The sequence below is a fragment of the Trachypithecus francoisi genome, unplaced genomic scaffold (genome assembly GCF_009764315.1).
Source record: "Trachypithecus francoisi isolate TF-2019V2 unplaced genomic scaffold, Tfra_2.0 Lachesis_group17, whole genome shotgun sequence".
Lineage (NCBI taxonomy): Eukaryota > Metazoa > Chordata > Mammalia > Primates > Cercopithecidae > Trachypithecus > Trachypithecus francoisi.
Genome location: NW_022681462.1, coordinates 82,981,378 through 83,006,634, shown reverse-complemented (window position 1 = coordinate 83,006,634; position 25,257 = coordinate 82,981,378). Strand labels below are relative to the sequence as shown.

Below are 25,257 nucleotides of genomic sequence, written 5' to 3'. Positions count from 1 at the left end.
CCTTGGGGTGAGCAGCCATTGCATTTCTCTCCCCTGATAAGATACTCTCTATCTCATCACCCCATTTATTTCCTTTGATTTGCTCATTTATTGACCTCTTACTAAGTACCAGGCACTGGACCACAACATGAACAAAACAGACTAAAATCTCTACCTTGGGGAGCTGATGTTTAGGAGGAATCCAGCAACTAACACATTAATGTGTGACAGAAGGAACAGCTCACCCTCAAATATCCAAAGAAAATTTTGTTTTCTGTTCAGTATAACATAGAAGGATGAAGATTAAGAGCATGAAGTTTGGAGTCAGAAAGACCCAGTTCTCTGCTTTTTTTTTTTTTTTTTTTTTGAGACAAAGTCTCCCTTTGTTGCCCAGACTGGAGTGCTGTCGCATGATCTTGGCTCACTGCAACCTCTGCCTCCTGAGTTCAAGGGATTCTCCTGTCTCAGCCTCCCAAGTAGCTTCGATTACAGGCATGCACCACCACACCTGGCTAATTTTTCTATTTTTAGTAGAGACAGGGTTTCACCATATTGGCCAGGCTGGTCTCGAATTCCTGGCCTCAAGTAATCCACCCACCTCGGCCTGGGATTATAGGCGTGAGCCACCACACCTGGCCTAATCTCTGCCATTTAACAGCTACATGAACAACAGTTCTGAGTCTACTTCCTCATGGGTAAAACGGGGATATTCAAATTTGTCTCAGTGTTGTTAAGGATTAGATGAGATCATCATATGTGAAAATCATTCTGTGTAGCTCCTCCCAGATGTCATGTTAAGTTAAGCAGGTTTAATATATAATGAAACTAGGAAGGCACTCCTGTCCTTTGCTGACACCTTCCCTTCTTGCTTTTATTCTTCCATGAAGCTACAAAACCATTTGGCTATTCTGGCCCATAATAATATCTTCCTTTTCAGAAACCCTTATTATACTTATATGCTAAAAGTTTTATGATTAGCTTTTTCTGCCACTTCATTTGATCTCCTGTTTATTTTGCATTTTTGGTCTTGCCTTTTTTTTTTTTTTTTTTAGGAGATAGAGTTTTACTCGTTGCCCAGGCTGGAGTGCAGTGGCGTGATCTTGGCTCACCACAATCTCCATCTCCTGGATTCAAGCAATTCTCCTGCCTCATCCTCCCCAAGTAGCTGGGACTACAGGCGCCTGCCACCACACCTGGCTAATTTTTTGTATCTTTAGTAGAGACGAGGTTTCGCTATGTTGGCCAGGCTGCTGATCTTGAACTCCTGACCTCATGATCTACCTGCCTCAGTCTCCTAAAGTGCTGGGATTACAGGCATGAACTACCGCGCTCCAGCCTGGTCTTGCTTTCTTAACTAGATCATAAACTTCTCCAGTCAAAGGGTCATCTTTTGTGTTCTACTTGTATCTGCTTCCTGTATCCCAACCACCTATCCCAGGATCAGGAAATGAAGCTCTTGGTGATCGACTGACATTGGCTCCTGGAAGGTAAAACCTGACTGTCAGATGGGAAAAGTAGGTACAGGGAACTCGGGTCCGAAAGCTTTGGGAAAGGTGGTGGCAGGGAGGATGGCAGAAACAAAGTGGGGGGCAGTTCATCCATGAGCTCTGGCTCCCCATTTAAACTAGGAGTCCTGTTGAGCTGCCTTTACCTCTGTCTTTCCCATTGTGCATCTTCTCTTCTTCTTCCTCTGCACCTTCCTCTGCTGTGAAAACAAGTCCAGGGAGGCCAGTGACCCTTCAGCACAGGACCAGTTCAGAAGGAGGGTGAACAAAGCAACTGCTGAGGCTTGGGAGGAAACTCTAGCTAACAGCTCCTGGCTGCAGGCCTCTGAGGGTGCTTCAGCTCACCAGTCTGCACTTGTGTGGCCCACGCCCCAGCACTGTTGAATAGGAGCCCATGAGCCCAGAGCCCACAAGGAGCAGTGCAGTCACATCACTCACTTTCCTGACCGGGGCGGGGGGCATGCAGTGTGGGATTGCGTGCCTCCGTTCTATGCCTGTCTGCCCTCAGGTGGTGATGACCAGGGAGACATTAATGTCTTGCATTCAGGTGTAAGAAAGTGACCATACAATATATGGTGTGGGAATACCTAGATTAATATGGGGTTCTGTAAAAAAAAAAAAAAAAATCCGGATGTTTTAGCTGATGATAAACTTAAAATGACCGCACAGTGCAAAGTGGCTATGTGGGAAGCGCTAATGCTGTCTAAGGTGCTTTTCCAGGGGCCACTCAGGAGGGTCACAGATGCCTTGTGCTCTGCAGGGACAAGATCCCCTGTGGTGGACAGCAGAGTGCCCAGCCCTGGGCGTGCACTTTGAATAGGAGCCTTGGAAAATGGCCACATCCTGGTGTGGTCAAGCAGGCTGGTAAGAGAAAACCACGTCACGTTTGGAAAGGTTGAAGGAATTGGGTGTAGCAGTCTACAGAGGAGAACACTAGGAAGGGTTGTCATCTGCCATCCAACCCATGACAGGCGAGCCTGCAGACGAGGGACTGAGCTTGTCCTGGGTAGCTCTGGAGGACAGGGATAAATCAATTACAGAAACGCAGATTTTGGCTCCCCACTGAGGAAGAACTTTCCAGTGATTAGAGCTGATCATGAAGGAGCTCACTGGAAATATTCAGAGGACTGTTTTACTGGGTGGCAAGTTGGATTAAATGACTTCTAACGTCCTTTCCAATTATTTTCTTTCTCTTTTTTTTGAGATGCAGTTTTGCTCTTGTTGCCCAGGCTGGAGTGCAGCGGTGCAATCTTGGCTCATGCAACCTCTGCATCCCAGGTTCAAGTGATTTTCCTGCCTCAGCCTCCCGAGTAGCTGGGATTATAGGCATGCACCACCACGTCTGGCTAATTTTGTATTTTCAGTAGAGATGGGGTTTCACCATGTTGGTCAGGCTGGTCTTGAACTCCTGACCTCAGGTGATCCACCTGCCTCAGACTACCAAAGTGCTGAGATTACAGGTGTGAGCCACTGTGCCTGGCCGCCATCCTTTCCAATTCTAGGATTCCATTATCTGTGAAAAAACTTTATAAAGATGAGGAGTACAAGCTATGTATATACAGTACGTATATACTGTATAGACTACATGTAAAGATAATCTAAGTATGTCGTCTCATTGGAACAAAAAACCTGTCAAGTCACTGTCAAGGAGATAGTAAAAACGTGTTGGTGTTGTGCAAAGCTGTTCTATTCATTGAGAAATTGGTACCCTCACATGTAAAGGGAGTTTATGTCTGCATGTTAGAGGGATACCATGCCGTGTGTGGCTTTGGTCCACATCTACCTGCAGGCTTCAGTGACTGAGAGAACATCAGGGAAAGGGGCCTCTGGGACTCTGGGTTTGATGTCTTATCCTGGAGGGGTGTAAGATCTCTGGCTTAATGCTCTGAAGACCCAAGTTCTAGGACCAGCTTTCCTCCTTCAAGCTGCACGACCTTAGGCAGACAACTTTTCTGATAAGCACATGCAGCATTTCTAAAGTAAGGGACTGGACAATGTGCTCTCTAAGGCACCTTCCAAACCATTCTTTCCTACTATGAGACACTGCTGAGTATTCCTATAACCTTTAAATTTTTGTGAAGCTATTTGGTCTCTATGTGCTTTATGCTTAACGGTATTTAATGACCTCTCACCCTAGCAAGATGAACGCAGAAGCCACTTATTTTGCATAAACTCTAATAAGTGGCCATGAAGTACAAGTGTAGTTAATTTCCATGGCCCGAAATTCCGTAAGAAATTTCCTCTAAAAGTGGGATTTCTGGCATCTGTGGGGAGCTGTATTAGGGAAAGTGCCTTCTAATCACCTGTGAGGTCATCCCAAAGGCTGTCACCTCTTCTGTTCATGTGTACAGAGGGGGGCCGTGCTTCTGATGGGGGTTGAGAAACAGTGCTAGAATGGAGAGGGTGACACCATCAAACCAGAGAAGCAGCGTCTGACCTCAACTGACTGGAAAGAGCAGACTGGGCCACATACTCACTTTGGTCTGTATGAAAACAGGCAGACTTGAGAGCAGAGCTGGGGGCTCTGTCCAGTCCCATGACAACCCGAAACATGTGAGCTTTCTCCTAGGAAGGGCTGAAAAATACCCAAGGCTTGCCTTCCCTAAGAGTGTCTGAATAAATCTATGTGTTTGAATGGTCTGTGGAAAAACTGCTTTATCTTTTTATTTAATAGCCCTGTTAAGCTACTTCAAGGTATTTAAAAGCACTACATTAGGTGGAAAGAAACAAAAGAGAACCATCAGTGTGAGTGACCTACAGCACTTAGGAAGGGAAACCATTAGTTTAACAGAAAACACGGAAATCCCACTGCTGTGAAATCGTTAGTGACTCTGGCCCCTACGTAACTGGCAGAGTCATGGGGATTCCTGGAGATGGGATGATACGTGAATGGCCTTTTATTTTCTCTCTCTTTCCTGGGTTTTATGTAAGGTAAAGGTCTTTGGGAAGTCACTGATGTGGCGAGGTGATGGAGAGACTGAGAAAGAAGTCACAGATGAGCTGAACATGAGGAGTGGAAGAGGCGACAGACTCAGGTCATGAACTTCAGGTGAAATCAGAGCCTGGTTACGGACAAAAGGAAGGAATAGGCTTCAAAACCAAATCAAACAGGAGAGAGCAGAAAGGCAGCAGGGGAAGGTCCAGAGCTTTCCTGGCTGATTCGGCTCCAGACTTCCAGGGAAGCTTCAGAATGAGGCGGTCGGTCAGGCCTAGGGAGAGAGCGGCTGTGGACAAAGCACAGATGGAAGACCGGGTAAGTGAGGAAGGGGGCCTGCCTGCACTGAAAGGTCTGAATTTCTCCAAATTCAGCTTGCTCCACAAGATGCACTCCTGAGATAGGCCTGAATGTGAAACCGCCCCTATGCAATCCTGTGTGACAGAGGCTCTCTGGGCAGAGACATCCAATGTGTTCCTAGAAGGCAAAGTTGGGTGGTGAAATGGGGTGGTGTGAGCTGGGTGGTGACGTTCTGCCAGAGCTGGCGAGGAAGTGAGAAGGGCGCGGCCAAGGCAGGGGAGGCCAGGAAGCCAGGTGGGAGCTCTGGGTTTCACCTGAATGGAGCTCCTTCACCAGGGATGACATGGTGTTGGTGATGGAGTCAGCTGCCACCAGCAGGTCATTGCGGAGGTTTCTCCTCGTACCTGAGGAGAGGCAGAGCAGATGGGGATGCCGGGGTGGGGTGAGCATGGAGAAGAGACGGCTGAGCAAACACCTCCGTTCTGCCAGGCCCGAGGACACAGGTGTGGAATACCTAAGGGGAGATGGGGCCGCAGCAGCCCCACCCACTCGCAGCCACACCGGGGGCAGGAGGCACCAGCCCACTGGGCCCTCTCCGTCTGCCCTCTCTACCTAGGGAGCAGCATTCTGTCAATTCCATGCTTTGCCACCACCACACAATCCAGAGCTGGGTTCCAGAATAAGCATTCCACCGAGGTCTTCCTCAGCCTTGTGGGGGCGGGGCTCTACTCTCCACAACCACCACCACCACCTCCCCTTCTCACCTCCAGCCCCAGCAGGACTTCCCTCTGAATCCCCACCCAACTACTTAATACTGCTGGTCACCAGCTCCTCCGATGACTGTGGCAATGGCGTGCACACTATGCTGTCAGCACGGTCCCAGTTACAGTGCCTGTTACAGTCCCTTCTAGGCCAGGGAATTATTCCATCCAATTCCTCTGGAGGAGACGAAGCTCAAAGGACAAAGCACTTCCCATAATCCAGACAAAAGGGCAGAGAACCCCAGGAGGCCTGTTCTTGGCACACATCGGAAGCCTGCAGCCCTCCTGCTGGAGACCAGCCAGTCTCATGAGAAGGGGCCAGCACCTGACTTATTTACACTGTCAAAATCTGATCAAGCCAAGCGCACAAAACAGAAATGGAAAAACCTCAGCAGGAATCTTGTCCATGTTTGCAGATCCCTTCAGCTCCCCGCTGAACTCTGCTCCAGAAACTCACCTTGTGCAAAGGCCTCCTGCACGTCTCCCCCAACTCCGCTCAGTGAGTCCTGCGGACAGTGGGTGGGGGTGGAGCCGGCAGACGTGGAGCGCACTGGCATGGGCATCGGCCGGCTGCCTCCATGGGTGGGCGATGTATGTGGTGACCCTGTGGCCTGAGCCTGGAGATTCAAAGAGAGAAAATATGTTATCTCAAGTACCTGACCTCTTTGAGGAAGAAAGAAAGTACTTTTTCTCCGTCAACCGGAGCCAGCCAGCGGGCCTCAGTTCAGTGGTACAAGATCGTACTTGAAAGGAAGGAGTCAGGCTGCTTCCAAGACTGGAGAGAGGAAGAAAAGGAAAAAAGGAAGGGGTCGTGCAGGGCAGGAAGAAAGAACATCATAAGAAGAGACCAAGAATGGGAGGGAAAGAAGAGGCTGGCACAGAGTGGTGGAGGACTCTCAGGAAGACAGAGTGAGCTGTATAGCTGGGCCAGGGCTCTAGAAGGGCCTGGCTAGCAGGGCAGGAAGTAACACGCAAACAGCTTTCATTTTGTTTGCAAACACATTCATGTACACATTCTCATTTGGACCATCCCACCCACCCCCAGCAACCTGTGAGTGGAAAGGACATACGTGTGTGTGAGTGTGTGTGTATGTATATATTTATATATGTATATGTTTCTTTTTTGGAGACAGAGTCTTGCTTTGTTGCCCAGGTGGAGTGCAGTGGTGCAATCTCAGCTCACTGTAACCTCCGCCTCCCAGGTTCAAGAGATTCTCCTGCTTCAGTCCCCCGAGTAGCTGGGACTACAGGCGTGCGCCACCATGCTGGGCTAATTTTTTGTATTTTTAGTAGACACGGAGTTTCAACATGTTGCCCAGGTTGGTCTTTAACTCCTGAACTCAGGCAATCTGCTTGCCTTGGCCTCCCAAAGTGCTAGGATTACAGGTGTGAGCTACCACACCAAGCCAGGGTGTATATTTTTATATCCATTTTATAGAAGGAAAAGAAGAATGGAAAGAAAGCATTGTGTCAGGCAACACAGCTTGCCAGTAGGAGGCATGGGAAGAACCCCTTGACTCCAAGGGTGGCAGTGTGCACTCTGCAGGCTGCGCCCCCACTCCCCCAGGGCATGCTCTGAGCATGTGGGGAGCTTGGCTGCAGGCTGCAAGCGGGGCCATCGGGCCAGTCATGCCACACGCACTGCACATACACAGTGAGGCTGTCTGGGGCCACCCCGCAGGGACAAGGTGAAAAGGACACGTAGTAAGCAGAAACTGAGCTTTCCTTGGGAGGCCCTGGTACAGTTGTGGAGAAAGTTTGAGCAATAGGATAAAATAAATAAAAGTAGAAAACTAATCAAGGGCCGCTCACTGAGATGTGGGCTCTGGAGCTCTTCAGCACAACAGGAACTGAGTGTGACAGGTGGACTAGGGTTTTCTGTGGAAGCAAAACTGGAAAAACTATAAGCCAAAGTGTGAGAGTGAGTTCAAATGCAGATAGTTATCCTTCTGGGCAGCTAGCTCGGAAACCCCACATACAAACAGAATGGGCCCTGAACAGGTGGACAGGCTGGACACATGACACCCCGCTGCAGTGCTTCAACCGTGCGGCCACCAAACTCAACAGAAATGGATTGTTTTCTGTGGTTCTTACTTTGAATCATTTGTGTGTGTGTGTGTGTACACGTATGTGTGTATATTTCAAGAAGTTAAAAAAATACAGAAAACTAAAAAAGTACAACATAATTAACCACCCCAAATTGGTAATTTCATATCGTGTCAAATGTATTTCAACCTAAAAATATTGCAGATAAATCTGAAGACTGCTTTGACCACCAGTTCTTTCCTGTTCCAGTTCTTTCCTCTCCTCCCTTCAGAGGCAACCATTATCAAAGATTTTGGTGTGAAACTTTTAACCTATATGTGCATACATAGCTATGAATAATAAATGGTATTTCATGCTTTTAAATTTTGCATGACTGGTATTGTACTGCTCATATGACTTTGCAATTTGCTTTAATCACTTAGCATGCTTTCTGAGATCTTTCCATGATACAAATAAACATGAACTAAATCAAAATGGATCAGAGTAACTATAAGAGCTAAAACTAAAATGGATCATAGTAACTGTAAGGGCTAAAATTATAAAACTTCTCTAAGAAAACACCCAAACTATGATATGTAAAAACAAAACAAAACAAAACAGATAAACTGGCTTTCATTGAAATTTTAAACTTTTTCTTTTTCTTTTTTTTTTGAGACAGAGTTTCACTTTTTCACCCAGGCTGCAGTGAAGTGGCACAATTTTGGCTCACTGCAACCTCAGTCCCCTGGGTTCAACCGATTCTCTTGCCTCAGCCTCCAGAGTAGCTGGGATTACAGGTGCATGCATGCCACCATGCCTGGCTATTCCTGTATTTTTAGTAGAGACGGGGTTTCGCCATCTTGGCCAGGCTGGCCTCGAACTCCTGACCTCAGGTGATCCACCTGCCTCGGCCTCCCAAAGTGCTAGCATTACAGGTGTGAGCCACTGAGCCCGGCCAAACCTCTGCTTTTCAAAAGATATCACTAAACAACATATGGACAAATCAATTCAGAATGAATCAATAACTTAAACATAGGAGCTGAAATTATAACATTCTTAGAAGAAAACATAGGGGGAAGGATTTATAATCTTGGATTAGGCAATTTTTTTTTTTTTTTTTTGAGACAGATTCTTGCTCTGTCACCCAAGGCTGGAGTGCAGTGGCGCTACCCTGGTTCACTGCAAGCTCTGCCTCCCGGGTTCATGCCATTCTCCTGCCTCAGCCTCCTGGGTAGCTGGCGCTACAGGCACCCGCCACCACGCCCGGCTAATTTTTTGTATTTTTCGTAGAGATGGGGTTTCACCAGGTTAGCCAGGATGGTCTCGATCTCCTGACCTCGTGATCCACCTGCCTCGACCTCCCAAAGTGCTGGGATTACAGGCATAAGCCACTGCACCAGCCTAAGCAATGACTTTTTAAGATATGACATCAAAAGCCCAAGCTATGAAAGAAAAACTAGATACACTGAATATTATCAAAAGTAAAACTTTTGTGCTTTGAAGAATACCATCAAGAAAGTGAAAGTCAACCCCCAGAAAGGGAGAAAATGTTTGCAAATTATATATGATACATGATCTATATATAAAATATATAAAGAACTCCTCTTACAACTCAATAATAAAAGGATAAATAATATTTTTAAATGGGCAAAGGATCTGAAGAGACATTCCTCCAAAGATATATAAATGTCCAATAAGTACACGGAAAGATGCTCAATATTATTAGGGAAATGCAAATCAAAACTACAATAAGACACCACTGCACACCCACAAGGATGGTTATAATAAAAAAGACAGGTAGTAACAAGTGTTGGCAAGGATGTGAGGAAATTAGAACCCTAATACACTGCTGATAGAAATGTAAAATGGCCATAGGATAGGCCACAAAACAAGTCTCAGTAAATTTAAGAAAACCAAAATTATATCAAGTACTCTATCAGACCACATTAGAATAAAATTGGAAATCAACTCCAAAAGGAACCCTCAAAACCACGCAAATACATGGAAATTAAATAATCTGCTCCTGGATGATGGTTGGATCAACAATGAAATCAAGATGGAAATTTAAAAATTATTTGAACTTAATAGTGACAATCTATCAAAACCTCTGGGATATGGAAAAAGCGGTGCTAAGAGGAAAGTTCACAGCATTAAATGCCTACATCAAAAAGTATGAAAGAGCACAGACAATCTAAGGTCACACCTCACAGAACTGGAGAAACAAGAACAATCCAAGCCAAAACCCAGCAGAAGAGAAATAACACACCCAGCAGAAGAGCAAAACTAAATGAAACTGAAACACACACACACACAAAACAATACAAAAGATAAATGAAACAGGCCAGGCATGGTGGCTCACGCCTGTAATCCCAGCACTTTGGGAGGCCAAGGTGCGTGGATCACTTGAGGTCAGGAGTTTGAGACCAGTCTGGGTAACATGGTGAAACCCCATCTCTACTGAAAAAACAAAAATTAGCAGGGTATGGTGGTGCACGCCTGTAATCCCAGCTACTCGGGAGGCTGAGGCAGGAGAATCTCTTGAACCCAGGAGGTAGAGGCTGCAGTGAGCTGAGATCACACCACTGCACACCAGGCTGGGCAACAGAGCGAGACTCCATCTCAAAAATGAATGAATGAATGAGTGAATGAAACCAAAAGCTGGTTCTTGGAAAAGATAAATAAAATTGATAGACCATTAGCAAGATTAACCAAGAAAAGAAGAGGGAAGATCCAAATAAGCTAAATTAGAAATGAAACAAGAGATACTACTACTGATACCACAGAAATACAACAGATTTAAAGCTACTATGAACACTTTTACACGCATAAACTAGAAAACCTAGAGGAGATGGATAAATTCCTGAAAATATACAACTCTCCTAGATTAAACCAGGAAGATACAGAATCTCTGAATAGACCAATAACAAGCAGCGAGATTGAAATGGTAATAAAAAAACTGCCAACAAAAAACAGTCCAGGACCAGATGGATTCACAGCTGAACTCTATCAGACACTCAAAGAAGAATTGGTACCAATCCTATTGACACTATTCCAAAAGATAGAAAAAGAGGGAATCCTGCGTAAATCATTCTGTGAAGCCAGTATCACCCTAATACCAAAACCAGGGAAGGATCTAACAAAACAAGAAAGCTAAAGACCAATATCCCTGATGCACAAATCCTCAAGAAAATACTAGTGAAACAAATCCAACAGCATATCAAAAAGATAATCCACCATGATCAAGTGGACTTCATACCAGGGACGCAGGGATGGTTTAACATATGTAAGTCAATAAATGTGATATACCACATAAACAGAATTAAAAACAAAAATCACATGATCGCTTCAATAAATGCAGAAAAAGCATTCGACAAAATCCAACATCCCTTTGTGATTAAAACCCTCAGCAAAGCTGGCATAGAAGGGACATACCTTAATGTAATAAAAGCCATCTATGACAAACCCACAGCCAATATTATACGGAACAGGGGAAAGTTGAGAGCATTCCCCCTGAGAACTGGAACAAGACAAGGATGCCCAGTTTCACCACTTCTATTCAACATAGTCCTGGAAGTCCTAGCCAGAGCAATCAGACAAGGGAAAGAAACAAAGGGCATCCAAATCGGTAAAGAGTAAGTCAAACTGTCACTGTTCACTGATTATATGATTGTATACCTAGAAAATTCTAAAGACTCATCCAAAAAGCCCCTAGAACTGGTAAATGAATCCAGCAAAGTTTCAGGATACAAAATTATTGTACACAAATCAGTAGCTCTGCTATATATCAACAGCGACCAAGCTGAGAATCAAATCAAGAACTCAACCCCTTTCAGAATACCTGCAAAAAATAAAATAAAATAAAATACTTAGGAATATACCTAACCAAGGACATGAAAGACCTCTGTAAGGAAAACTATCAAACACTGCTGAAAGAAATCACAGATGAGACAAACAAATGGAAACACTTCCCATGCTCATGGATGGGTAGAGTCAATATTGTGAAAATAATCATACTGCCAAAAGCAATCTACACATTCAATGCAATTCCCATCAAAATACTACCGTCATTCCTCAAATAACTAGAAAAAACAATCCTTAAATTCATATGGAACCAAAAAAGAACCCACATAGCCACAACAAGACTAAGCAAAAAGAATAAATCTGGAGGCATCACATTACTTAACTTCAAACTATACTATAAGGCCTCAGTCACCAAAACAGCATGGTACTGGTATAAAAATAGGCACATCCAATGGAACACAATAGGGAACCCAGAAATAAAGCCAAATACTTACACCCAATTGATCTTTGACAAAGCAAACAAAAACAAAAAATGGGGAAATGACACACTACTTAACAAATGATGCTGAGATAATTGGCAAGACACGTAGAAGAATGAAACTGGATCCTCATCTCTCACCTTATAAAAAAAATCAACTCAGGATGGATCAAAAACTTAAATCTAAGACCTGAAACCATAAAGATACTAGAAGATAACATCAGAAAAACCCTTCTAGACAATGGCTTAGGCAAAGACGTCATGACCAAGAACCCAAAAGCAAATGCGACAAAGATAATAAATAGATGGGACTTAACTAAACTAAATAGCTTCTGCACAGCAAAAGAAATAATCAGCAGAGTTAACAAACAACCCACAGAGTGGGAGAAAATCTTCACAAACTATACATCTGACACAGGACTAATATCCAGAATCTACAAAGAAAACAAATCAGCAAGAAAAAAACAATTCTATAGAAAAGTGGGCTAAGGACATGAATAGAAAATTCGCAAAAGATGATATACAAATGGCCAACAGGTATATGGAAAAATGCTCCAGTTACTAATTATCAGGGAAATGCAAATCAAAATTACAATGCAATACCACCTCACTCTTACAACAATGGCAATAAAAAACTCAAAAAATAATAGATGTTGGTGTGGATGCAGTGAAAAAGGAACACTTTCATACTGTTGGTGGGAATGTAAACTAGTACAACTACTATGAAAAACAGTGTGGTGATTCCTTAAATAACTAAAAGTAGATCTACTGTTTGATCCAGCAATCCCATTACTAGGTATCTACCCACAGGGAAGTAAGTCATTATACAAAAAAGATACTTGCACACACATGTTTATAGCAGCACAATTTGCAATTGCAAAAATATGGAACCAGCCCAAATGCCCATCAATCAATGAGTGGGTAAAGAAAATGGGATATATACACCATGGAATACTACTTAGTCATAAAAAGGAATGAAATAATGGCATTCACAACAACCTGGATGGAACTGGAGACTGTTTTTCTAAGTGAAGTAACTCAGGAATGGAAAATCAAACATTGTACATTCTCACTCATATGTGGGAGCTAAGCTATGAGGACACAAAGGCCTAAGAATGATACATTGGACTTTGGGGACTCGGGGAAAGGGTGGGGTGTGGCAAGGGATAAAAGACTACACACTGGGTACGATGTACACTGCTTGGATGATAGGTGCACCAAAATCTCAGAAATCACCACTAACAAACTTTTGCATGTAACCAAATACTACCTGTTCCCCAAAAACCTATTGAAATAAAAAAACTTAAAAATTTTTAAAAGTTTATGTATCACATAATATGTATACATAAATATATAAATCACATTATACATATTTACAAATATATAAATACACATAAATATATCACGATATATACGTAAATATAAATATACATAAATCTGTATTTATGTATATTTAAATATTTATATACATCTCTCTAACCACATCAGCATCAGAGTTTCTAGCAACAGCAAATATTCAAAATCTATGTGACAAAATCATGATTAAACAAATTAATACATGAATAAATCATTGCAACTGATTTGTAGGTATTTCTCACGTAATTGATAAAGGTACTTCCAGTGAGCAAGGAAGCTAGATAAAAATTTATGTTGTGAAGAAAGCACTAGAGATGGAATTTGCATTCTTATTTCAACATTTTCTTTGAGTAAATAAATTAATCCAAATGAATCTTAGTTTTCTCTTACATAGTATGGAATATTATAAAAGGATTAATAGACAGTGTAGGCTTAAAAAATGTAGCCCAGAATTATATATAAGAAGCCCTCATTAAATATTCCCTCCCTCCTTCTTGAAGACTGGTGCTGGGATGATTCATAATTGCAAAAATACAGAACCAGCCCAAATGCCCATGAATCAATGCGTGGATAAAGAAAATGTGGTAAATGCATACCATGAAATACTACTCAGTCATAAAAAGGAACAAAACAATGGCATTCATAGCAACCTGGATGGAACTGGAGACCATTATTCTAAGTGAAGTGACTCAGGAGTGGAAAACCAAACATTGTATGTTCTTATCCACAAGTGGGAGCTAAGCTGTGAGAATGCAAAGGCGTACGAATGATACACTGGTCTGCAATCTCAGCACTTTGGGAGGCCAAGATGCGCGGATCACTTGAGGACAGGAGTTCAAGACCAGCCTGGCCAACATGGTGAACCCTCATCTCTACTAAAAATACAAAAATTAGCCAGATGTGGTGGTTCATGTCTGTAATCCCAGCTACTTGCAAGGCTGAGGCAGGAGAATCACTTGAACCCAGGAGGTGGAGGTTGCAGTGAGCTGAGATTGTGTCACTGCACTCCAATCTGGGTGACAGAGCAAGACCCTGTCTCAGGAAAAAAAAAAAAAAAAGAATGATACACTGGACTTTTGGGACTTGAGGGAAAGGGTGACAGGGGGGTGAGGGATAAAAGACTACACATTGGGTACAGTGTACGCTGCTTGGGTGATGGGTGCACCAAAATCTCAGAAATCACTAGAGAACTTATCCATGTAACCAAACCCTGCCCCTGTGTTCCCCCAAAACCTATTGAAATTTAAAAAAGGAACTTAAAAAAAAAAAAAAGACTGGTGCTAGGGATAGCTCTTGTGATCATTCTGCAGTATCGTTAATGTTCTTTTTTCCTAACATTAAAACTTCAATCTGAGCACTGTTTTGTCTCCCCCACTACTTTTCCCATTACCACCTTCCAATCCTTCACTGTCATGTATTTGTAGACTGTGATTCTAGGAAAATCTCAACAATTTCTGAATTGAATATAAGTTAAAAGGGATAAATTTGTCTTGAGATTTTAGGTAACTTAATTTCTTTAAGCCATCTATGGAATAAAGATCAAATGCCACACCCCCCCACCCCCTCCCCACCCCCACAAAGTAAAAGGGTGCAGCTGCTTTGGACAGACTGGCAGCAATTCCATTCATAGGTATATAGCCATGAGACATGAAAACATGTCTACACAAAAATCTGAACCCAAATGTTCATAGCAGTGTTATTCGACATAGCCAAAAAGTCAAAACCACTCAAATGTCCATTAATTCGGGAGGCCAAGGGAGAAGAATTGCTTGAATCTGGGAGGCAGAGGTTGCAGTGAGCTGAGATTACGCCACTGCACTCCAGCCTGGGCGACAGAAAGAGACTCCACTCCGTCTCAAAAAAAAAAGAAAGAAAGAAAACATTATGCTACATGCAAGAAGCCAGTCACAGAAGACCACATATTGTATGACTCTATTTATATAAAATGTCCAGAATAGGCAAATTTCAGGGCACAGGAAGCAGGATAAGAATCTCTGAGGGCTGGTTTCCGAGTTTGCCTGGAAAAGCCTAGATTAAGTGACCAGTTCAGACAGCGTGGGAACTCAAGATAGAAATTAAATCCACTTAAAGAAAAAGAATGGGCCGGGCCCAGTGGCTCATGCTTGTAATCCCAGCACTTTGGAAGGCTGATGTGGGTGCATCACCTGAGGTCAGGAGTTCGAGACCAGCCTGGCCAACATGGCGAAACCTGTCTCTACTAAAAATACAAAAATTAGCTGGGCGTGGTGGTGCATGCCTGTAATCCCAGCTACTCAGGAGGCTGATGCAGGAGAATCACTTGAATCCAGGAGGTGGAGTTTGCAGTGAGCCGAAATGTTGCCGCTGCCCTCTAGCCTGGGCGAAGAGAGTGAGACTCTATCTCAAAAAAAAAAAAAAAAGAAGCATGACCTCTGAAATGCTAATACACTTCGCTGTAAGACAGACGGCCAAGCCAGCATTAAACATATGGCAAGGACTCAGGAATCTCCCTCTGTATGATCTGGGCCCGGTACCATGGCCTGAGGACCGCACTTCAGAGTCACAGGACCCAGGTTAACATCCAGGCTGCTTCGTAACAGAAAGATACTGAACCTTTGCAAATACTTTGATATTGAAATGATGATGGGGGATGAGACAAGAGGGGTAGGCAGGGTAGCCAGCCACATGTGTCTAAAGCTCTAGCATCTGGAAGTGAAACCTCCTGCCCATCATCAGCCTGGAAATAATCAGACCCTCTTCCTGGGATCATCACCCAGGACATGCCTTCTGAGGAAGATAAAAACCAGATTCTAGAAGTTGTGTTTGTTCAGAGCAGTTGAAAGAGAAAAGCTACGACTTCTGGGCAGGTGTTATTTCTCCATGGGTCTTATGCCCCGGTCCTTGGCATTAGGATCATACTGGATGAAAATGAAGCCAGGAAAGAGCTGTCAGGGCCCTCCGTGAATTCTGGTTTGGGTAGGGTAATACCAGTTTGCAATCCTGGGTGGGTCAGAGGCAGAAGTGACAGCCCACCAATATGCACAGGCTTTTGCCAGGCCTGAGGCTGAGGGTTCAGGAAGCCCGGAGACTGGAGCTGATCTTGGATGAGGTATACATCACGCAAGGGATGTCAACCAACTCTGCTTCTTGATGGTTTTGACAAAAAAGCAAAAGTGTGGGCCTGTCCACACTTGACTCTGTTGATGGGACTGTGCTCTCTCTTGCCATTCTCTCTGCTGGGAGTGCTACTCTCCCCCATGCTGTCTGACTGGCTCCAGCTGGTCCCCTGGGCATCAATCTCACTGCCATCTCCTCTAAGATGAGACAATGTCTTCCTGAGATGCTCCCATGGACCCTTGTGTGTCTCCATCACAGCACTATCTCGCTTCTTAAATTCCATCCTCTGAATCCCTGTGCTTAGCACTGGTAAATTCTTAATAAACACTTGTCAAATGACAATGAAGGGCATCACATTTTTGGCCCTTTTTCTTCTGTCATGAAAAGTGGAAAAGAACAGGAAAAGGGCTAGAGCAGGTAGTAATCTCCAGGGAGTAATACATCTATCAGTCGTCAGTGAATCTTTTCTTTTTTGAGACGGAGTCTCACTCTGTCACCAGGCTGGAGTGTGGTGGCATGAGCTCGGCTCACTGCAACCTCCACCTCCCGGGTTCAAATGATTCTCCTGCCTCAGTCTCTTGAGTAGCTGGGACTACAGGCATGCGCCACCATGCCCAGCTAATTTTTATATTTTTAGTAGAGATGGGGTTTCACCATGTTGGCCAGTATGGTCTCAATCTCTTGGCCTCATGATCCACCCGCCTTGGCCTCTCAAAGTGCTGAGATTACAGGTGTGAGCCACTGAGCCTCTTTTTTTTTTTTTTTTTTTTTTGAGACAGGATCTTGCTCTGTCTCCCACACTGGAGTGCAGTGGTGTGATCTCGGCTCACTGCAACCTCCGCCTCCTGGGTTCAAGCAATTCTCGTGCCTCACCCTCCTGAGTAGCTGGGATTACAGACGTAAACTACCACATCTGGCTAATTTTTTGTATTTTTAGTAGAGACAGAGTTTTGCTATGTTGGCCAGGCTGGTCTTGAACTCCTGTCCTCATGTGATCTGCCCACCTCGGCCTCCCAAAGTGCTGGGATTACAGGAGTGCTGGGCCCAGCCAACCAGTGAGTCTTTATGTGAGACACTTTAACTAGATAAGCAAATGTGGTCACCAGATCTCTGAGATGGCCCCAAGTGACCCTCCCCTGCATTCATATCCGGGTGTAGTCTCCTCCCCTTTGATGTGGGCTGGGCCTACTGACTCGCTGCTAATGAATCAGACAAGTGGGATATCACTTCCAAGGAGAGGTTATAGAAGACTCTGACTCTCTTCCTTGCTCTCACTATCTCCTGCTTCCTTGTCCTAGTGAAGGCAGCTGCCATTCTGTGAGCTGCCCTGGGAATGGGCCCTGTGGCAGGACCGATGGTGGCTTTCAGCCATCAGCCAGCACCAAACTGCGGCCCTGAGTCCAAGGAAACATGAGGATCTGAGTCCTGCCAAAAGCCACATGCTGCTGGGCCTTGAGGTGACAACGCCTTGATGGCAGCCTTGTGCGAGACACTGAACTGAGGGGTCCGGGAAGATGGCAGCTGGGTTGCTGTGAGGTAATCCATACTTATTTATTAGTAAACATGTGTTCTCCCAAGCAGCTACGTTTTGGGGTACGTTTTTGTACAGCAATAGCTAACTCATATGCTAAGGTTAATTTTTAAAAATACGTTATTAGATCAATCCCATATGATGACATCTGATGAACAGAGAGCGGGTGGATGAATTCTGACATATGCGAGACCAGAACCAGAGGCCCTCAGAGGAACAAGCCAAAGAGCCCAGGAAAGAGGCCTCCAGATGAGACGGGAGGCAGGGATATGCGATCGAGAAAAAAACTTCTCTGATTTGGGACTGTGCAGAGGGCCCTGAGTACATCAGCCTGTCCTGACACCAGAAGACTCACCTCTTCACTTTGTCAGTCATGACCGGGGCCTAGAGGCATTTCTCAGCTGCAAACTCGTTGACTCTGAAGAGCAGGGAAAGCTGCAGGCTCTCTGGCTCTTACCACATCCCAGGTGGGCACTGAGGAGGCAGCGTGCTTCAGTGAAAAGGGCATAGAGTGAGATTTCGGGAGATTGGGGCTCTTCTTTTGATTCTGTAGCACATGCATTTTAAGTTTTCTGGGGCTCAGTCTTATTTGTAAACTGAGGGAACTCAACTGGATAAAAACTGTATTTTTCAGATATAAAATCCTGTGACCTCTGATCTTCGCTAAGTTAACCTCATCTCAGACATGGCAAGAACCAACACTCTGCTTCAGTTCTGACCATTCTGTCCATGAGGAATGCTCTTCTGGGGTCCCAGCAGCATCTTGGTCATGTCATGGCATATTCTGCTTCTAATTTTCCTTTCTCACGAGTGGAGTCAGTACCATAGCTGCTGGCCACTGAGGCCTTGTGCAGATGATGCTGATGAGGAGGTGTAGGGAGAAGGCTACTCTGTAGAAGATGGAACTATCTCAGGAACGAGTTTGAAATAAGGTCCTTCTAACTAAATAAGCACAAACTAGAGTGTGTGGCGCATATGCAGTCTGAGAAGCCTTCTGTGCACAGCAACATTCCTGACGTGCTGACAATCACCTCTGAATCTGGCTGGAGTTTGTTCATTCTGTTTACTTGATAGGCACAGGCCAGACAGAACACACTAAAAATCAAGATGGAGCACTGCCCTGTGCAAATGCGCCTCGTCTCAAAAGCACAGATGGGCTTTATGTTCAGAGAGGCGGGCTCTTCTCCATGGAGACTGCCGAACACTCGCTCAGTGCGAACCAGTCTAGAATACGCGGCACAGTGGGAGACTTGGGGAGGGGGAGCATCACAGTTGGCACCCTGAGAATACGGGAAACCTGAGAAACACCTAGAAATCTGCAAAGGTAGAGGAACTAGTCAGGTGGCTTGAAGGATGGGGATGTGCTGTCCAATGACAGGAACAAAAGACTCTTGTGCCTTTGGGTTTCAGCTGCCAGGAGAGGGCAATTCACCTGGAGAAGCAAGGGAAGCTCTGCAATGTGCTACTCAGTGTTTTAAGGTTTCCTGATACAAGGACAGTGGAATCTTGTTGTAGTACAAGCTGTAACAAAGGCTTGACTCCAGTACAGGCCAATCATGTGTCTAACCAATAGCTACACACAATATATGCCCTGTGACTCAGGTTCTCTTAATAAAGAGGTCCCTTGTATAACAGTTGGAAACAATTCTGTTGCAAATGTAGAGCCAGTGAAACATTACAATCTGATAAGCTCTCTAGACTGCTGGCTCTTCATTTTCAAATCAGCAAAGACCCTGAGAACCCGAGAAAGCTCTGCGTCATGTTCCAAGAAAAGTGTTCAGAAATTACAAATTCAGAGGGTTCATGACCCCAGCAAACTAGCTTGTTTTAGTCCAACATTCATTTTTCATTTGAGGAGGCTGAGGTCAAGAGCGGTCACAAGGTCACACACAAAATCAGTAGATAGGCTAGGACTGGTCCCTGGGTCTGCTAATTGCCTCAAACTGCTAGGAGAAAAGTAAGCATATTAGGATCACAGCACAATGTTTCTGACACCAAAAGGAACACGGATCAGTCAAGACTTCTTACGATTGACCCTAACCATGATTTTCCAGGGGATAGTCAATTCCATTCCCAGCAAGGAAATGTGAGAAAGGAGAATACAGGGATTATGAAAATCTCTTATCTATAAAACCAATCTCATATTGGAGACAAAACAGGTACAGAAAATGCCAGAGAAGGTGTCCTGAGGACACGGGGATCCTTCACCAACTCTGCATCTGAGCACAGAGGCAGGGACTCACATGCTGTGGCAGAGAGAACTGGCCAGGAGACCAGCTGCACAGAGAGAAAGGCACTGTCTTTAGTAGGAAAATGATACTGCACTGTTCTTGGTCATGCTTGGGTGGCCCCAGCAGGATGCCTGGCACATAGTAGGGGCTCCAAAAATAGGACTTCCCTTCTTTCTTTTTCCTCATGGAACAGGGAAGAATTTTTAATCCACCTGGTACACATTATAGTCAGGTAAACAAGGCCAGAGAGCCTTGTGGCAAAAAGCCTGACTTTAAGAGTTAATGCCCTCTGCAGAGCACTCATAACCGCATCCCCCTCCACATGCACACGCAACTAAAACTTGGAGCTAAGCTGTTATCATGGTAACAGAATGGAAGACACTTTAGTCTCCATTTCTATCTCCCTGACTCATGGACACCTGCCAGGTAGCAGATGGCCTGTGTGGACAATTACCTTCATTTTGCTGCAGTGTATTTAAATTAAACAAAGTGGCCTCTTTGCTGCCGATTTTCAGAGGCCCTCTCAGAGAAACAAAAAACAATGATGGGAGAGAGTTGCTGCAAGTGTGAAATTTAGGCAACCGTGAATGTATAGAGAACTGGGATATGTAGAGAATAGCCTTTGTACATTTTTTTCCTTCAAGAAAAAGTAAAAAACCCCACATAAGTATTTTGAGCTGGTGCTGGTGAAGACTGTGCTAGGAAGATGCAGATGTCTCATCAAAGAGGGAGAGGTGATGGGGCTATCTGATGCTGCACTGTCTGTCCTGCTGTGAGAGTTGGAAATAATTGCCTCACATGACAAGAGTTAAGACTATCGAGGCCGGGCGCGGTGGCTCAAGCCTGTAATCCCAGCACTTTGGGAGGCCGAGACGGGCGGATCACGAGGTCAGGAGATCGAGACCATCCTGGCTAACACGGTGAAACTCCGTCTCTACTAAAAATACAAAAAACTAGCCGGGCGAGGTGGTGGGCGCCTGTAGTCCCAGCTACTCGGGAGGCTGAGGCAGGAGAATGGCGTGAACCCGGGAGGCGGAGCTTGCAGTGAGCTGAGATCTGGCCACTGCACTCCAGCCTGGGTGACAGAGCGAGACTCCGTCTCAAAAAAAAAAAAAAAAAAAAGACTATCGGGAGTTAGGACTGGCAATGGAAGCGCTCAGAGAATGGAGAATGAGGGTGAAGGAGAGAGGCAACCAAATGGCCATGGGCAAGGAAGCAGGCAGTGAATGTGCCTGGACACCTTCCCTGCTTAGCAGAGGCACCCACCTGCAAGTTTAAGTGCTGTGGAGCCTTTTATTTATTTTTATTTTCTATTTTTTTCAACGCCCCTGGTCAGCATGGAAGTGGAGTCTTTTAAAGATAAACTTGGCTTCTAGACACTGGAGAGAGGGTTAAAGGGTTCTATAAAGTCTCTCTTACCATCGTTAACACATTTACCTATCATGTGTCTGCTGGAAGGATGAGGCCACCAGAAAGTCTGCCATGGGGTCTCTCTGCAGAGGGGTGACACTGGTTTGTTTCCACATCACGTCAGGAACCTCAGGGCTCACGTATAACCTGTCCCTCACTGTGATGGCTGGTGAGGCAAGCTGTGATAAGACAGGAAGCAGCTATTCTAGGACTGCTGGATGATTTGTGATCACGGTGTTGCCAACGGCAGGTTACGGTTCTCAATCTTCATGATTCTGTCCCTATTCAAGTCACACTAAATTATAGAGAAGAAAAAGCTTATGCTAATAATTAAAGAGTGAGGGCAAGGTGTACAATTATCTTTCTTAGTAGAAGAAAGAAGATGTATTAAATTTCTGGGACAAAGAACAACCTATTAAAACTCAAGATAAACCTGTAGATAAAAAGAAAGTTGGAATGTAAACTTTTAGATAGAGAAACTCATAAATTCCAAGACTAGAATTACCTCCTTTCTATTTCTCCCAGTTTGCCTAGCCCTATTTGAAAATAGTATCCCACTAGTCTTTTTTTTTTTTCCAAGACAAGAGTCTCACTCTGTCACCCAGGCTGCAGTGCAGTGGCGCAATCTCGGCTCACTGCAACCTCCGCCTCCTGGGTTCAAGCAATTCTTGTGCCTCAGCCTCCCGAGGCTGTGGGTGCCCGGTACCACACCCAGCTAATTTTTGTATCTTTAGTAGAGATGGGGTTTCGCCATGTTGGCCAGGGTGGTCTCGAATTCCTGACCTCAAGTGATCCACCTGCCTTGGCCTCCTAAAGTGTTGGGATTACAGGCGTGAGCCACTGCGCCTGACCTGTATCCCACTAGTCTTCACTGCAAGATTTCAAAGCCAGTTCTCTGCAAAATAATGAGAGATCTCACCAATCAAGAGAAAAATACCTATACGATGAATGCCAAACACTCAGATTGCATACTAGAAACAAAAACTAGGCTAGGTTAGGTTCTCAGGAGGATGTGGTCCTTATTCAGACAGCTAAATCTATTAGCAGGAAGGCAGCTGGGACCTATCAGTGGGTTTTAAAATTCAATGACTCTAATGTAAATGTTACTTATAGGTAAGCCAAACTTGTGTGGTGAGGTACGGCACCTTTATTCAACAAGGACACGCTGCTCTTTGTTAAGTTCCTATTATATATAATATAGTGGTTAGAGTCCAGGCTTCGCAATTGGATAAACCTAGTTTTTGTTTTTGTTTTTTTTCTTTTTGAGATGGGGTCTTGCTATGTTGCCCAGGTTGGTCTTAAACTCCTGGCCTCAAGTGATCCTCCCACCTCAGCCTCCCTCATAGCTGGGATTACAGGCGTGTGCTGCTGTGCCCAGCTCGATGAACCTAGTTTGGATTCTGGCTGCCATTTACTAGCTGTGTGATCTTGAGCAATTACCTAACCTCTCTGCACCTACAGTCCTTCATATGTATAGTGGGAATAACAATACCTACCCTCACAGGTTGGTGAGGATGAACATGAAACACTCCACACACTTGGTCCATAGAGTGATACCTGTTATTCTTCTACTTTGAAAGGTACTAGGGGTAGGGGGCTATGCAGCTGAGGCAATGTCTCCACTCTCAGCAGGCCTATCCCGAGGGAGTCAGGTACGTATGCAACCAGCACACCAAACAGGATGAAATAAGGGCCACAGCAGAGGAACAGAGGAAAAGCAGCCTGGCCTGATGTTATGGAACAGGGTTAAGTTTGGTAGAAGAGGTGGCAGCTGAGAGTATCTCGAGGGGTACAACTGCAATGGGCAGAAGAGTCTTGGGAAAGGCAAACCAGGCAGGGGACAGTACATGACCGAGGGCACCGGGCTGGAGAGGTGAGGCTGGAGCATGAGGAACAGGGAAGACCTGTAGCAGGAGAGCAGAAGTAAAGGAGAAGTGGCAACGGTGAGCAGCCAGAGCCATAAATGAGCAGCTGCAGAGTTTATTTAACAGACCACAGATAAGGGCTGGGCACGGTGCATCACACCTGTAATCCCAACACTTTGGGGGGCTGAGGCAGGTGGATCACCTGAGGTCAGGAGTTCAAGACCAGCCTGGCCAGCATGGTGAAAGCCCGTCTTTACTAAAAACACAAAAATTAGCCAGGCACAGTGGCACGTGACTGTAATCCCAGCTACTTGGGAGGCTGAGGCAGGAGAACTGCTAGAACCCAGGAGGCAGAGGTTGCAGCGAGTCGAGATGGTGCCAATGCACTCCAGCCTGGGTGACAAGAGTGAAACTCTCTCAAAAACTAAAAAATAATAGGCCACAGATAGGAAAACTATATAACCTGTGGAAAATCCAACTTGCCACCATTATTATTTTTTTATTTGCTATTTTTTGACACAGAGTTTTGCTCTGTCTGGAGCGTACTCAGGCTGGAATGCAGTGGCAAGATCATGGCTCACCACAGCCTCGACCTCCTGGGCTCAAGTGATCCTCCCAACTCAGCCTCCCGAGTAGGTGACATCATGCCTGGCTAATTACTGTATTTTTGGAGAGATGATTTTTGCCATGTTGCCCAGGCTGATTTCAAATGCCTGGGCTCAAGTGATCCATCTGCCTCGGCTTCTCAAAGTGCTGGGATTACAGGCATGAGCTACCATGCTTGGCCCAACTAACCACCATTCAAAATAAAATGTTCTGGCTGGGTGCAGTGGCTCACACCTGTAATCCCGGCACTTTGGGAGGCTAAGGCAGGCAGATCACTTGAGGTCAGGAGTTCAAGACCAGCCTGACCAACACGGTGAAACCCCATCTCTACTAAAAATACAAAAATTAGCTGGGTGTGGCTGTGGGCGCCTGTAATCCCAGTTACTCGGGAGGCTGAGGCAGGAGAATCACTTGAACTGGAAAGTGGAGGTTGCAGAGAGCCGAGATTGCGCCACTGCCCTCCAGCCTGGGCGACAGAGGAAGACACCATCTCAAATAAATAAATAAATAAATAAAATGTTCTACTTTTTTTCACCACCAGTTTTGCTTTTTGTTTTGTTGTTGTTGTCTTTTTTCTTTTTTTAACAGACTATGAGCCAAGAATGATTTTTACATTTTTTAATAGTTACATTTTAAATGGTTATATAGTACCTACGTAATATCTGGTTTGGCCTGGAAAGCCTGAAATATTTACTATCTAATCTTTTAAGAAAATGCCTGCTGACTCCTGCTACAGGCAAAGGCAAGAGAAGCCGGTGAAGGTTTCTAAGGAGGGGAGGGATGTGGCCAGTCTAGTCTGTGCTCAGGAATCGAGCTCTGGGCAATGGCAGGGAGGAACTGAGAAACGAGAGACTGGAGATAGGGTTCTATCAATAAAGAGGCTTTTCCAAAACTAGGTGATAGATAATGGAGGCTGGAATGAGGTACAGGAATAGAAAGAGGGAGAGCAACTTGTATGAGAAAAAATGGACCAGAAGTTGGCAACTGAGAGGGAAGAGCAGGAGGCTGGCGATGGCTGGCAGGGATACGGCGGTGCTGATAACAGCATCAACAGAAGCAGGAAATACGTGCAGAAGAGGGATCTGTAGGGTCCCACCCTTCCCATAGCCAAACTTCAGAATAAGGGGTTCTGAGAATGCCATGGAGGCTCATACTGGTATCACAGAGAAAGGTTCTCTGGACTCGGAGCAGGGCTTCCAATTAACAAGGGGGCAATTTTACTTGCTAGGGGCCTGAGAGTAGAGGCTACTACTGGCGCTTAGTGGGTAAAGTTAAGGATGCTGCTAAACATCCTTAACAGCCTGACCAACATGGAGAAACCCTGTCTCTACTAAAAATACAAAAAATAAAATAAAAAAATTAGCCAGGTGTGGTGCAG

At 44.9% G+C, this 25,257-nt stretch overlaps 1 protein-coding gene across 29 annotated transcripts in view; it reads right to left on the bottom strand.

Annotated features, from left to right (window-relative positions):
• DTNB (dystrobrevin beta) overlaps positions 1–25,257 on the bottom strand; it is a 309,281-nt gene that overhangs the window by 4,942 nt on the left and 279,082 nt on the right. For 8 of the 29 annotated variants that reach the window (XM_033176347.1, XM_033176352.1, XM_033176345.1 and 5 more), the window contains 3 exons: positions 5,938–6,097; positions 5,034–5,123; positions 1,631–1,684 (listed from right to left, as the gene is read on the bottom strand). In XM_033176347.1, the coding sequence (XP_033032238.1) occupies positions 1,631–1,684; positions 5,034–5,123; positions 5,938–6,097 (304 nt within the window). Of the gene's footprint in view, positions 1–496; positions 1,685–2,843; positions 3,874–4,568; positions 5,234–5,937; positions 6,098–25,257 lie in introns of those variants that run through there. The other 21 variants (XR_004428456.1, XR_004428457.1, XR_004428455.1 and 18 more) reach the window with 10 other exon arrangements.